Genomic DNA, 13,513 nt, shown 5'->3' with positions numbered 1-13,513 from the left:
TTCAAATTTTCGAATTCTTTGGGCATTCGTTGGCTCGATACGCTTTAGTGTGATGGGGCCTTAAAAACCTCCGATTGTCTTGTATGTTTACACATTTTATTGTGGTTGAAATGTAAGAGTATAATTCTATGAACACGTGTATGGCTCGAGATCACTGATCTCTATGGAGATACCAGTTCCAATATAGAGATCAGTGGTCGGGATCCTAATGGCTGTCTACCCACTCATCTCTATGGAGATGTAGAGCTCAGTGTGTCTGCCATCATGACCATTGCCAGTAGAGGGCGTTTTCTCGACGATCCTTGTCTTCTCTTGGGGTCTGACTAACTTTTGTAGGCAATTAGGATGAGAGCCCCGAGAGGTATATTTATTTCTAATAATTGCAGCTATTTCCATGTTCACAAGGGGAAGGATTCAAACGCAGCGATTTTGATAGCCGTCATAATTGTAGTCTCACAGATTCACGTTTGATACAATGAGTCACAGTGGCAACTTGAGTGTTGTAGCAGCTGCAGGCCTCACGGCCTTCAAGTTGGCCCTGTGGGGTTGATCATAATTTATTAATAATGCTTCCCGTATCGTTTTCTTCACGTACAGAACCAATATGTAATCACTCTTTAAAGAGTCATCCCTAAGATCTTTGTCAAAGATCATGATCATCACCAAGCTATACCTTGTTCACATAGATAGACCAAAATACAAATTATTCTTATTTGATACATTAAAGTAGTTGGTATAATGGTGTCTGAAGCTCGCCGCACACTATATTATACGACTTTTGGTCGCACGACTAAGCGACTTTGGATCTGAAATAAACAAGCGTGTTTATTATGAGGCTATTGTGAATTGTTTCGGATCCAAAGTCTGTCAGTCTTGCGCCCGAAAGTCGCATAGTGTGCGGCGGGCTTTAGAGTTACTACGAACTGTACTACATTGTACTTTCAAAGCAACGGAATGAAGGTCATGTAAAAACCTGACGAAAAACAGCATGAATATGTGCTTCAGTGAAACCCTGAATATAATTCCAAGGATTTTTTTTTTTTTATCTGTGAGTTCGCTTTTGTTTGATTTTTTTTTTAAAACAGAAATAAATGAAATTGTGTCTGTGACAAGCGACACACCATGTCATGGATATGGAGAAAATGAAAAATATGCTGACATGTAAGGAGTTCAAGGAAATGTTGCAAAAGGAAAACGACGTGAAAGGCAAATTGATAAAGGTCGACAGCAGAGAAGGGCAGACCATGTGTGCTGATGATTACTAAAACACCGTCTACTACATGTATTTTTCTCATTAAATATTTTATTCGTAAACTCTCCACATCAAATCGAGTTCCGTTGTAATAAGGATATATTACATTATAAAGCATTCAAAACAACAAAACAAAATGGTACACTCTCCTGTTTTACATCTTTCCCTCTAATTTACATCAGTTTAAAGTAGATTTCCTCAAATTTAAACGCAACAAGAAACAAACATCAATCTTGAACACAGTTTAAAATTGCATTTCCACCCAGGAAATGTTACGTACACCGTAAATTGCACTCTCTTTTCCTTGGTTCAAAGTACACAAGACTTAAAGGGATGGTGTAGCTTTGGTTGAGATAGGGATTCAGATTTTAACTTTTTACGAAATACTTTGAAACCACTTATGTTCATGTTAAAGAGCATACAATTCTAAGAGGAATTCATAGTTTATTTGATGAAAATTGGTTTTGAAATGGCTGAGATATCCCAAAACAACATAAAACAAAGCGATCCTAATAAAAGGTGAGTCCCACCTTTTACAAGGATTGCTATGTTTTGGATGTCTCAGCCATTTAAAAACCAATTTCTGTCAAATAGAATTGAGTTCTTCCTAGAATTATAATTACGCTCATTCATATTTTATAAGAGGTTTCTCATTTTCTCGAAAAATCATCGCCAAAAACACTGGAAACCTGCAGCCTCATTTCAACCGAAACTCTACCATCCCTTGAAAAATACTGCGTAAATTATGATTATTACTATTATTAATAATACTTTAGACACAACAGGAAAACATTTGGCAGAAGTAGCAATACTAGGTAGAAAGGAGGAGTCGTTGAAGTGGTAGCACCAGTCGTGGTAATACATGGAGTAAGAGTAAGTTGTGAAAGTAGCAGTAATAGCATCCCAACAGTAGATGCTGCAGTGAGTAAAAGAAGTAGCAGAAAAAACAAAAACAAAAACATAGACTGCAACAATTGTACTACAACCGGTATGCATCTCCGTAGATATGATGATACTGATGTGAGTGCAGATGTAGTAGTAGGAGTGGTATAGCGTGAGAAATTCTACATTGTTGTGTTCAAACGTGCATTAGTAAATTCATGTGCAGTAGTAATTGGTACTATGAGTGATAGTAACTATGGAAGTAAATACAAGCAGTAGTTGTGGCCGAAGTAATGGTAGTGGTAGTAGTAGTAGTAATAGTAGTAGTAATAGTACCAGTAGTGTAGTAGAAGTAGTAGTAGTAGTAGTAGTAGGCCTAGTAGTAGTAGTAGTGGTAGTAGTAGTAGTAGTAGTAGTAGTAGTAGTAGTAGTAGTAGTAGTAGTAGTAGTAGTAGTAGTAGTAGTAGTAGTAGTTGTTGTTGTTGTTGTTGTTGTTGTTGTTGTTGTTGTTGTAGCATTATTACAATAAACCTCACATAAGTCGAAAAACACGCAGCGTTTGTCCAGGAGTTACCTACACTCATGTCAATACACAAACATTATTATAGAAGTACATATACCTGCACGGAACATGTTGACTCAGATTATGTCAACGCATCAGAACATTGAGCCACACTACCAGTGACCGAGCATTCTTGTCGAGTTATTCGTTGTTAGCTGTCCAAGCAAAAATACCTTTCCACATACGGGAGGCCATAAACACAGGGTTTTCCTAATATTAGGACCAAGAAATCATGTCAATGTAGGCGATTTGCCCCCTTTTAGAATAATGTCGACCTACAGGATGAATTCTATAGGAGATGATATAACATAAGTAACGAAACGAAACGAAGCATACATAAAAATGGGACGTATGATTGCGTCGACTTATGCGATGTTGACTTACAAGATGTTTACTTTCCCCTCCCTGTTTATTGTAATAGCGACTGTGCTTGTGAAGTAGTGACAGTAGTGGTAGATACAAGTAGTGATATGGTGGTTGCTGTTGTTGCAGTAGTTTTGTTATTACTAGCAGTAGTAAAGAACTACTAACAGTACTTTTTAACTTTTTTGGCTTGTCCGCCGATTTGGAGAGAGAATTGTCATTTTGTCAACTCCCCAGCCCCCCCCCCCCCCCCCTCCCCAACCCAATTCCGTAGTAAAAAGCTCGATCCGCCCCGCTTGCTCAGTGACAGTCGGTAGCGCGTCTCGGGGCGCGTCTGCCTCCAGATCCAAAGGACTCGGGTTCGATTCTCGAGTCTCACACTTACTGAGCAATGTTGTGTGTAATCATACCGTCCCGCCTTCACAGAGGCACCTCGGATACGACATATGGGATAGAGTCATAATTTTTCTACTCGTATCAAGAACCCGCTTCATTCATTCATTACAAAGAGTAGGATGCTATTAAAGGGAAGATAAACCCCAAGAGCAATGTGGATTGAGTGAAAGCAGCAACATTGGTAGAACACATCAGTGAAAGTTTGAAGAAAATCGGACAATCGATGCAAAAGTTATGAATTTGTAAAGTTTTGGTGTTGGAACCGCTGGACGAGGAGACTACTAGAGGTTATGACGTATGAGTGGACAACAATACCAAGAAAATATAAAGAAAATTCTACAAAAATCAATTTTTCATGAAAATTACAAATTCCATCAACTTGATATTGACATATGTTAGGGGTAGCAATTATTCCCCCTGCTTTCTGAAAGAGGTTGGTCCATTGCTCTTTCATAATTCTAGAAAAGTGAATTTTTGTTGAATTTCCTTTATATTTTCTTTGTATTGTTGTCCACTCATACGTCATATCCTCTAGTAGTCTCCTCATCCAGCGGTTTCAACACCAAAACTTTAAAAATTCATAACTTTTGCATCGATTGTCCGATTTTCCTCAAACTTTCACTGATGTGTTCTACTAATGTTGCTGCTTTCACTCAATCCACATTGCTTTTTGGGTTTACCTTCCCTTTAAACCCGGAAAGTGGCCACCCAAGTACCTACACCCACACAAAGAACAATACGTTTATCTTCGAGCAAGCAGCCTGCACTTTAACGGAATAATAATGATGATGATGATGATGATGATAATAATGATAATAATAATAATAATAACAATAATAATAATAATAATAATGATGATGATGATGACGATAATAATAATAATAATAACAATGATAATGTAAATGATAATGAAGAAGAAGAAGAAGAAGAAGAAGAATCAACTATACAGTCTACTTTAATAAGCTTTGTGCGTCACAGCGAATTTCTTTGTGCGTTCTTGTTTTGTTTTTTTTTTTTTCTTGCCGTGTACCGACGTATCACCGGCAACCTGGAATTGCAACGGAAATTGCTTAAGAACTCATAAAAATATAGTGCTATACAAACAGTAACTTACACTCATCAGTAATAAACATCGTTACCAGAGAAACCGTTTCATCAGCTCACACATTGAATGTGATCTCTAAACATTAATGGCGCAGGAGATATCATCACTCGCATGCTTGTCAGTCATCAGCCAATTAATAATGATTTATGAACCACAATCAGGAAACGTAATCTTCTGCAGATAAACAGTTTTGAGTGTGTTAATGTGTCGCTCCCTGCCTCTGTAACTTCCTATCAGCATAAACCATACACGTACAACCTGCTTAGCCCCAAGCAGCATTTCCTTGCGTATGAGAAAAAAAAAAAAACTACAAAAAAGAACAATGCGCACCTGCGCTAGAATGATATACACCATGTAAGGAAAATTAAGAAGGAATTTAAATCCTTTCAACCAATCATGGTGTCAAATAAGATGAGTGTAAACGGGTTAAAAATCAACTGCTGGGGAAGTTTTATGGACACCACAGGTGTTACATGTACATTGTCTCAATAAAAAGCTGAAACAAAATGGTCGGTGAATTCGATGGATATATATAAATAAATATATATATATATGTATATATATATATATATATATATATATATATATATATATATATATATATATATATATATATATATACATTGACCCAAGCGTGATAGTCACACTATTGGATCAAGGTGTTGGGATGTGTAACGATTTGGGGTCACGAATAGTAAAAAAAAAAAAAGACACTAAAGAAAGAAAAAAGGAGGTGGGGACCACTCAACATATCTTTGTATGTGTCTGGATTGCTTTTTTTCGATTATTTAAGATTGGGTTTTATGAAAACCACACCTAAATAAGCTTGTGTTGTGTAGTACGTATTGTTAGCCACAAGTCTGCGATCGATTTATTACATCAACCCGTAGGCTATATCATAGGACAACTCTAAATTCTAGGGCTACGAGGGTGTCGATCTTTTGACTCGTTGCACCTGTCTTTTGTTTCAAGGTCAAAAACAGTCACGAAGCATTTACCTTGGTTCACATGACTTATAATAACTGCAGACTTTTTATACAACACGTAGCGAACTATGGCATCACTAATGAATAGATCAGTAATCATTGACCAAATTCAAACCAAACATTCAAGACAAATTGACTGCTCCCATGGCAAGTCTTTGTAGGCTGATTACATTGGTGATCAGTGCGCATGCGCTTTATCTCGAATGCAAGTCTGTATTGACCACCCTAACATCTGAATGAACAGACAACTTGTGTCTCTAAGCAACCGTTGTTGATCTGTAATCTTCTTCAATGAAGGAATGTCCACAGCAGCTTGTCTTCCCCTGTAATCCCAGAACTTTGATAAACGCTGCACGAAACGTGCGGTTGAAGAATGCGTAGATGATCGGATTGATGATGCTATTCACGTATCCAAGCCATAGGAAGGTATCTAGCATAGCTTGCGGGAAGTAACAGGTGCGACAAAAAGCTTCAACGACAAATGTCACAGCAAATGGCATCCAGCAAATGATAAAGGCTCCGAGCACAACAGCCACAGTTTTGAATGCTTTTGTCTCACGCGAATTTCGATGCGTAGCGTCTCGCGTAGACAGACTGAAGTCGACGGACATGCGCGATACTTTGTGCGCGCCGGGCGAGCTAGGTCCGTTACTGTTTCCGTTCCCGTCACTGCTCTGTCTGCACATGTGTGACCCTGAGTGGTGTGACGTTTGCAGCTGTTCGCGCGTCGCGTTGATCTGACGCGCCTGTTTATACGCGACGCGAAAAATGCGGATGTAGAGGATGATCACTACAGCAAATGGGATGAAGAATGACGACGACGCCGCGTACATTCGAAAGTACTTATCCAAAGCGTACGGGCAAATTTGAAAACCAGGCCGTATCTCGCTGACTGGTTCGATAATTTCTTTCCAAATCAGCTGCGTCGTCGCAAGGAAGGCTGAAAAGAGCCATACGATACAGATGATGCTCAGAGCTCTGGCGCGCGTCATGGTCGTGTGATATTTCAGCGGGAAGGTAATCGCGATGAAACGGTCGCCACTAATGGCGCAAAGATTTAACGTGGACGCCGTACAACAGAGGATGTCCAGTGATGACCAGACAGAACAAAAGACCTGTCCGAACAACCATCGTCCACTGAGGCTCTCCGTGACCACGGCAAAGGGCATGATACACACACTGACGAAAAGATCTGCGCAGGCGAGACTGACGATGAAGTGGTTGGTGACGGTGTGAAGTACGCGGGTCTTGTAGACTGCGACGACCACCAGGGCGTTGCCGAAAGCCCCGCATAGAGCTAGGAGGACCAGTATGATGCTGACCACCACTTTAGCTTCAGGGGCATCGGCTTGGGCGGTGCTTGTTTCTATGGTTACCAGACGATCGGACATGATGCAAAACGGGAATTCTTCTCAAGTCCACATTCAAGTCGATGAAATTACCTGGACATTTGGGGGACAGAAAGTAAATATGAACCAACTAAGACTTTTCGTCTACTATCAAAGGAATCGGGTTCTTTCCGAAACTCTACCAACCTGTCTATTCACACTATACGTCACTCGGATCTCTTCCAATACTGCACGTACACCTATAGCATCGCTACAAAAATAAGGAAACCAAATCATCGAATATAAACAGTTTAATTTCAGACGGAGTATCATGTAACCAGTACAGCTGCTGTATCACCGTCACTCCCTTGGGGCTCATATTTAAAGTCATATAAAGATAATTATTCAATTGACGTCACCGAAGACATTCACTAAATAAAGGAAATTATCTTACCCAATACTCTATAGAGTTCAGTGCCATACGCTTATACCTCTTCTTTTTCCCGTGAAGACGACACAGATAAGGAAATTGTATCATAGAAACTATGATACCCATTTGATGATTCTGACAGAAACGTTTTGGGTAAGGCCACAGCTGTCACGTATCATGATGTCCAAAAAGGACGTACTATTATCCCTGTATTCTGTACCAAGTCCGAGAGGAAGATCGAGGGATTACGTTTTCATGTTGTCTGTACTCTAGGCGAAAAAAAAAAATCGAAAATGACAGGACTGGTAGTAATTCTGACTGGTAAGTTAGCCTGAAGTACTTCAAATTATCTCCTGCAGAACTAATGCATTCAGACGGTTTAATCCGTGTAACCGTAATCAGACATGATTATATTCTAAACAAAAAATGTACACTTCTTCGAGGGTTCACGAGACGCAAACATAGAGAGAGAGGGGGGGGGGGGGTGGGTGAGTGATCTAGGGGTTGCTAAAGAGAATGTAAAGGGACCAGCACTTTGGATATTACGAAATGATGAGAATTACTACCGCGTTGTGAGTGCGCTGATATCGTGCTGCTCACAATATGGGTGATAGGAATGCTTTTTAGGTGCAGGTCTTACGCGTGTATGATCGCCACCACTAAGTAGAACCACAGTTCCTGACAGAAAAAGGGGAAAATCATGGCAAAATCAGGTATCAGACTTTTCTCTTTTTGGTTCTTTGGGGTCTTATCTAAGCATTCATGTCATAAGTCTTCACAGGAAACGGGTTATATCAAATGATAAAGAGGACTGTGCAATCATGATATTTTGTGTTTTTGTATATGTTATTGTTTCTGTAAGTTAGAGCGAGTGTTAGAGCATTTCGAAGACGTGCAAAGTCACTCCCAGGGCCACACTGACTACGAGGGGCTCTGTGGGAGGTCATGAGCCAAGGTTCGTGGTGCGAATATTGAAAATATACACACGATAATCAGAGACTTGACGTATGTAAAAAGGAGTTTCGACAGTTTCGGAAGCTACAGTCCCATTCATCAAAATTAAGGTTTAGAATACCGAACACTTACAACGCGTTCTAACGTAATCAATCTGAATCCACAACTTCAAATTATCGGGGTTTGTAGATACAATAATAGTCCTAAAAACACAATACATTCAGTGTAGGTACCTATGTATGGAACGCGTTAAACGACTGCAGATTATTCACGATGTACAAAAAAATATCACGGGTGTATTCTAGCAGCGCTAAGATTCACTTCAGAGACGGCATTATTTGTGACGATGATGGACTTTTGAACAGGAGATGCTGGGAACAGAAGCATCGTAGATTTCTACAAGGGAAGCGCGTAGGCTCTTTTACTTTGAGTAGCTTTTTTCCCCTAAGTCGATGTTTCACGGTGTAATCAGGAGCGTTTGGTCACGTTTAAGAAATACATTGGAATCATCGTTAAAAAAGTAACGAAAGAATGTTGGTAAAATGCAAAAATGGTTTGCACAATAAGACAGAGGACGTAATAGACTTTCATAATCATGTGTACCACCACACTTAGTTTCTTTACGTTAGAATAATCTTTTATGTTCACTTAAAAACACATTTGTTTCTCTTTTGAGGGCCTTCTTGAACTCACTCCATGTAGTGTACATCAATATCTATAAAACAAAACAAAACAAAACAAAACAAACCAGAAAACAGCTATAAGGAAGGTGTATTCTTTGCGATTCTACTTTCTATTAAATGATTCACTGGTTTAATTGAATTATATAATAAAAAAAAAATTCGGACGCAGTTAACTTCTGCTTTACAAGTCGGAAACTATTCAGTCATTTTGGTTTATTTCATTTTTAGATACCAGCTAGACATGAATGATATACAGACACTGTATTGTCCTCACTTGTTCGGTGTTGTTGTAAGCCGGTTAGTCCATCAATAATTGTCGAGTTGACGGTGGTAGTCTATTCTTAAAGTCGTCGAGATGTGTAGCCAGATCAATGACGTCATCAAATGATATTCCGCATAAGAAGCCTGTAAGTAGAAGACAGTGCACGAGTGTGTTATACATGACGTACTCGTTGTTTTACTAACGAGAGGCTATAGGTATACCATATTGTGAATGCTTTCGACTCAAGACAATCTGTGTCAAGTAACGCTGAACTGAAGGTATGAATTTTTCCTCGCTATATAGTCGGCATAAAAAAATGGCATGAGCAAGCTTTAGACCTGTGATGCTGATCCTACGACACAGCTATTCAACAAACAAAAAAAACAAAAAAAACAAACAAACACAAAGCAAAAACAAAAAACAAACAAACAAACAAACAAAACAAGATGCGCGAGACGGCTGTTCCCATCGTCCAACCCGTGAAAAGGCTGTGGAGAGGAGGCGCGTCACAACCTGGTCCCTGTTTCACTAATTCAAATGACCACTAAAACGAGCCGAACAAAATGGACTCAAAGTTGAGACAGCTTGAGATAGGCCCTATAGTTGAGAAGGATCAAAGTTTACTTTATAGAACGGGACAAACTTGAGGTGCAATGGGCGCAGGATATCGTTCCCCAATGGCTTGGTGAAACAATTCCTAACTTCTGACGACTGATAAAATTAATCAAAAAAAAAAGAGTCCCTAATATCAGTTGAATCAAACTTAGGATTGATTTTAGAGCTTAGTGAAATAGGCCCCAGATCCAAAGCTCGCTATTTATTCAAACTTGACGGCATGTCTATACGTCTCGGTATATAGCGCGTGACAATTTACTCATTACTACACATGTATACATGCGCCGCATTTGTTGAAGTTCTTCGACTGTACAGAAATGAAACGGTGATCGAGTAACATCCATAATTTTCATCTCCAAACCACGGTGACCCTTCAATTTAAATATGAATCTTGTCAGCTGGATATCAAGTGTAAGCTCTGGAAATATTATTATTATGCAAATTGTGTTAGCTCTAAGGCTTTGCTCTTGACAGATCACCCCTGAATAGGCCTATATACTTTGCCCCAAATCACAAGATTTGTTCTGTTTGTTCATGCATGTAGGAGAGTTGATCGTATCACCGGACACTTTTTTGCGTGGTTCTGATTTCCGTACTCAGAGGACGAAATTTCGGCCAAAAATAGCACAAGTTATTCATAAAGTCCTGAAAATTACAAATGCGGCAAAATTATGAATTCCGACTTTTGGAAAATAGACTTCAAATATACCCCTCTCCAAAAAGTTGTCTTTTTGCGCGGTGTAAAATCGCATTATAATTCCGGACACGATTTTCGCAATGGAATAATCGACGTCTTTCGCACCTTGGCATTGCACCGGAATCACAATTCATCCCACGAATCACTGTACACATTCTTACCAAGCGGACGACAAAGAAAAAATCGGTAAATGAGGCTCAATTTTCGTATTTTTCGGTAAAATGTCTATCTTGAACATTTCGGACAGTTCACGCGATAAAACCTTATTGAAAAATCGACAATCGAATTTTACATGCTTTGTCTATGGGAGCGCGGGTGACGAGTTGCGGGCCTTGCGGGCCCCTTCCTTAGCGCACAACTATTCCGCATCGTTCGCGTTTACGACGATCAGTTGACGATAGCTGCAAATTTTCGGTATCGATCAGTGAACTTGTGGTTATATTGGAATCTTCAGCATTTTTACTGTATGTGAATAGGATTTCATAGAATATCAGTGTCGAAGTGTGATTCAAACATGCATAAATATTAACTATGACGAGGTGCGGGTCACTCAACTATAAATCTGAGGTAAAATGTGAATTTCTTCTCGTTTTTACATTTTATGTCGCGTTTTTCGCGATTTCGGTCCACACAAGGTTCTGTGAGGCTAATCTACGAAGTCTCGCGCGTACTGAATGTCATTATTATAGTACGCAAAATGTGCGTGTCCGGAATTACCATGCTGTCCGGTAATACCATACCTGTATATACAGTAAGAGGAAAAAAAAATATTGATATGTACCACATCCATGTGAGGATGTTTGATAGTGTACTACATATAGCTTTGCTTTAAATAGAAAGTGACACACAGAATGAAAATGTACACATGGTGACCACAAGTCACTACAAACGAGTTAGCGAGGATTACACTCGTTGCGAATTTCATAATATTCGACGACATGGGTTGTCATCAGAGAAGTTTGATTGAATTTCTCAATCTAGGAGATTGACTAGGGTTGCATGATCCTTGACCCTTCTACAGCTCAATTTCAAGGATCCTTTACCGGTCTTCAGGCCCTCAGATGGATGGGGGTGCGGGGAGGGGCAGGGGTGTAAGATATCACTAAAATTTGGAAAGCGGGAATCTCAATCTCCTGTACTTTTCCTTGGACGCGGGAGGCCGTTGCCCTTAACCTTTGACCTCTAAAGGCCTATATAGGTACAAGGGAAAGGAGTGCAGCCACAGAACTCTTACACATAGAAGAATCACACCCATTCACAACCCGCTGAGCTCGGTGTCGCCACTGCGCACCGCTTTCAGTGCACACGCCGCCATGTTGCTTAGCAAAACCTCCGCAGCTCCTCGCGAGTACGGTACGGTCAACTCACTGATCGGACAGTATGGCAGCCCCTAGCCCTTGATACTTACTTGAACTTGTAAACTGTCAAACTCGTACTTCCCAATCCAGCGTTGACCTCAGCTTCATGTACTCATTTATGTTTTTTATTTCACACTCTTCCCTGAAAGTAGTCTGTATTGAAAGAGTTGTTTTTTTTTTCCCCTTTCGGATAGATCTATTTGACTTCGGAGATGTGATCTGCTTTGGTATAAAATTCAAGCTGCTTGTTCTGCCCTTTTTCCCATCCCCTCCCAATCCCATGTCTTGCTCTATGTGGTTTCCCTCCAATGATATGGTAAGAAGGTGTGTGTTTATGCTATTATTTTATTTTCTCCCATAAACAAGTCAAATTAAATTTTCCAGTCAGTCCCGTAAAAAAAAAAAATCAAAAAAAATCAAAAAAAAATCAATGATTTGTGGATATGATACGTGCAATACATCTTCCCAATCTGACATAAATGATTATACTCAGCATATTACATATTTGGATGACAACACTATTTGATTACCTATATTCTTGTTACATGTACATTGTATTATCATTTTTATCATTATTAGTAGTACTGTACATGTATATGTAGTCAACACGAATGCACAACACACAGGAAGCAAATTATAGGCATACATGTGTGTCTGTATGAAATAAACCAGAAACCAAGTTCTTGCTGACCAACACCAATTTATTTCAGCACACAAATTTTCGAGCAATTCGCAAGAACACTTGAGAAAGAGCAAAATTTGTGTGCCAAAACAAATTGTTGGGGATGAGCATGGACTAATTTTTTTTTTTTTTTTTGGTCATGATATTGATATCATATTATTGCACCGACATGTGGACTACTTATACTGTGTGTGTATTCATAAATCAAAATATGAAAGTTCTGCGTCGGTGTGTAGTAAATAGATATCAAGAGTAAAATCAGTCGTATAAACACCACAGGAGCCAAAAAATTGGACTGATGTTTTCAGTCAAAGACCTTTATCAAAGATTTTGATAAAGGTCTTTGACCAAAATGTCATTCCAATTTTTTGGGGGGCTCCTGCGGTGTTTATACAACTGATTTTACATGTATATATATATATATATATATATATATATATATACACACGTACATATATATATATGTATAGTAAACAAACTTTTTGCACTTATGATAAAGCAAAAACAAAACTGGAACAAGTTCATACTTTATTCACCATGTTTATCTCTGCAGAAAATTTTTTGAGCGATTCGCTCTTTCTCGTGTTGATACTTTCTACAGAAAGAGTGAATCGTTCGAAAATTTGTGGAGAAATAAACTGCTGATGAATACAGCATGAACTTTCTTCCTGTTTTGTTTTTGTTTTTGATCATCATGTTAACATGTGGACTACCTACTCAATATATATCAGGGCTCGACCTTAGCGGGAGCCCGGGGACCATTGGCTCCCCAGAATCGCTACGGGCTCCCTAGAAATGTATGAAAAAAGCCCGGCTGGCTCCTCAAGTTTTTTTGCCGTATAGCCTCACGTTTCAAGACAGAATTTAGTTTATGTACACATCACATTTTTGACGAGCGCGAGCGGCCCCGGCGCGCGCAGCGAGCCCTGACGCTCGAAGTTATTATCCCTGAAATTGC

At 39.4% G+C, this 13,513-nt stretch overlaps 1 protein-coding gene across 1 annotated transcript; it reads right to left on the bottom strand.

The window, feature by feature from the left end:
* Window positions 1-5,803: 5,803 nt before the first annotated feature.
* Window positions 5,804-6,937, bottom strand: LOC140242034 (5-hydroxytryptamine receptor 1D-like). Its single transcript, XM_072321784.1, has one exon. It carries the CDS (start codon window positions 6,935-6,937, stop codon window positions 5,804-5,806), a length of 1,134 nt encoding a protein of 377 aa, XP_072177885.1.
* Between the last annotated feature and the right edge of the window lie 6,576 nt (window positions 6,938-13,513).

This window comes from Diadema setosum, chromosome 18 (genome assembly GCF_964275005.1).
Source record: "Diadema setosum chromosome 18, eeDiaSeto1, whole genome shotgun sequence".
NCBI lineage: Eukaryota > Metazoa > Echinodermata > Echinoidea > Diadematoida > Diadematidae > Diadema > Diadema setosum.
Note: the sequence above shows the minus strand (reverse complement) of the source record. Positions and strands in the feature narration are given on the sequence as shown.

Excerpts from the sequence above, each read along its gene's own strand:
- LOC140242034 (XM_072321784.1), bottom strand. The coding sequence starts at position 6,937 with ATGTCCGATCGTCTGGTAACCATAGAAACAAGCACCGCCCAAGCCGAT.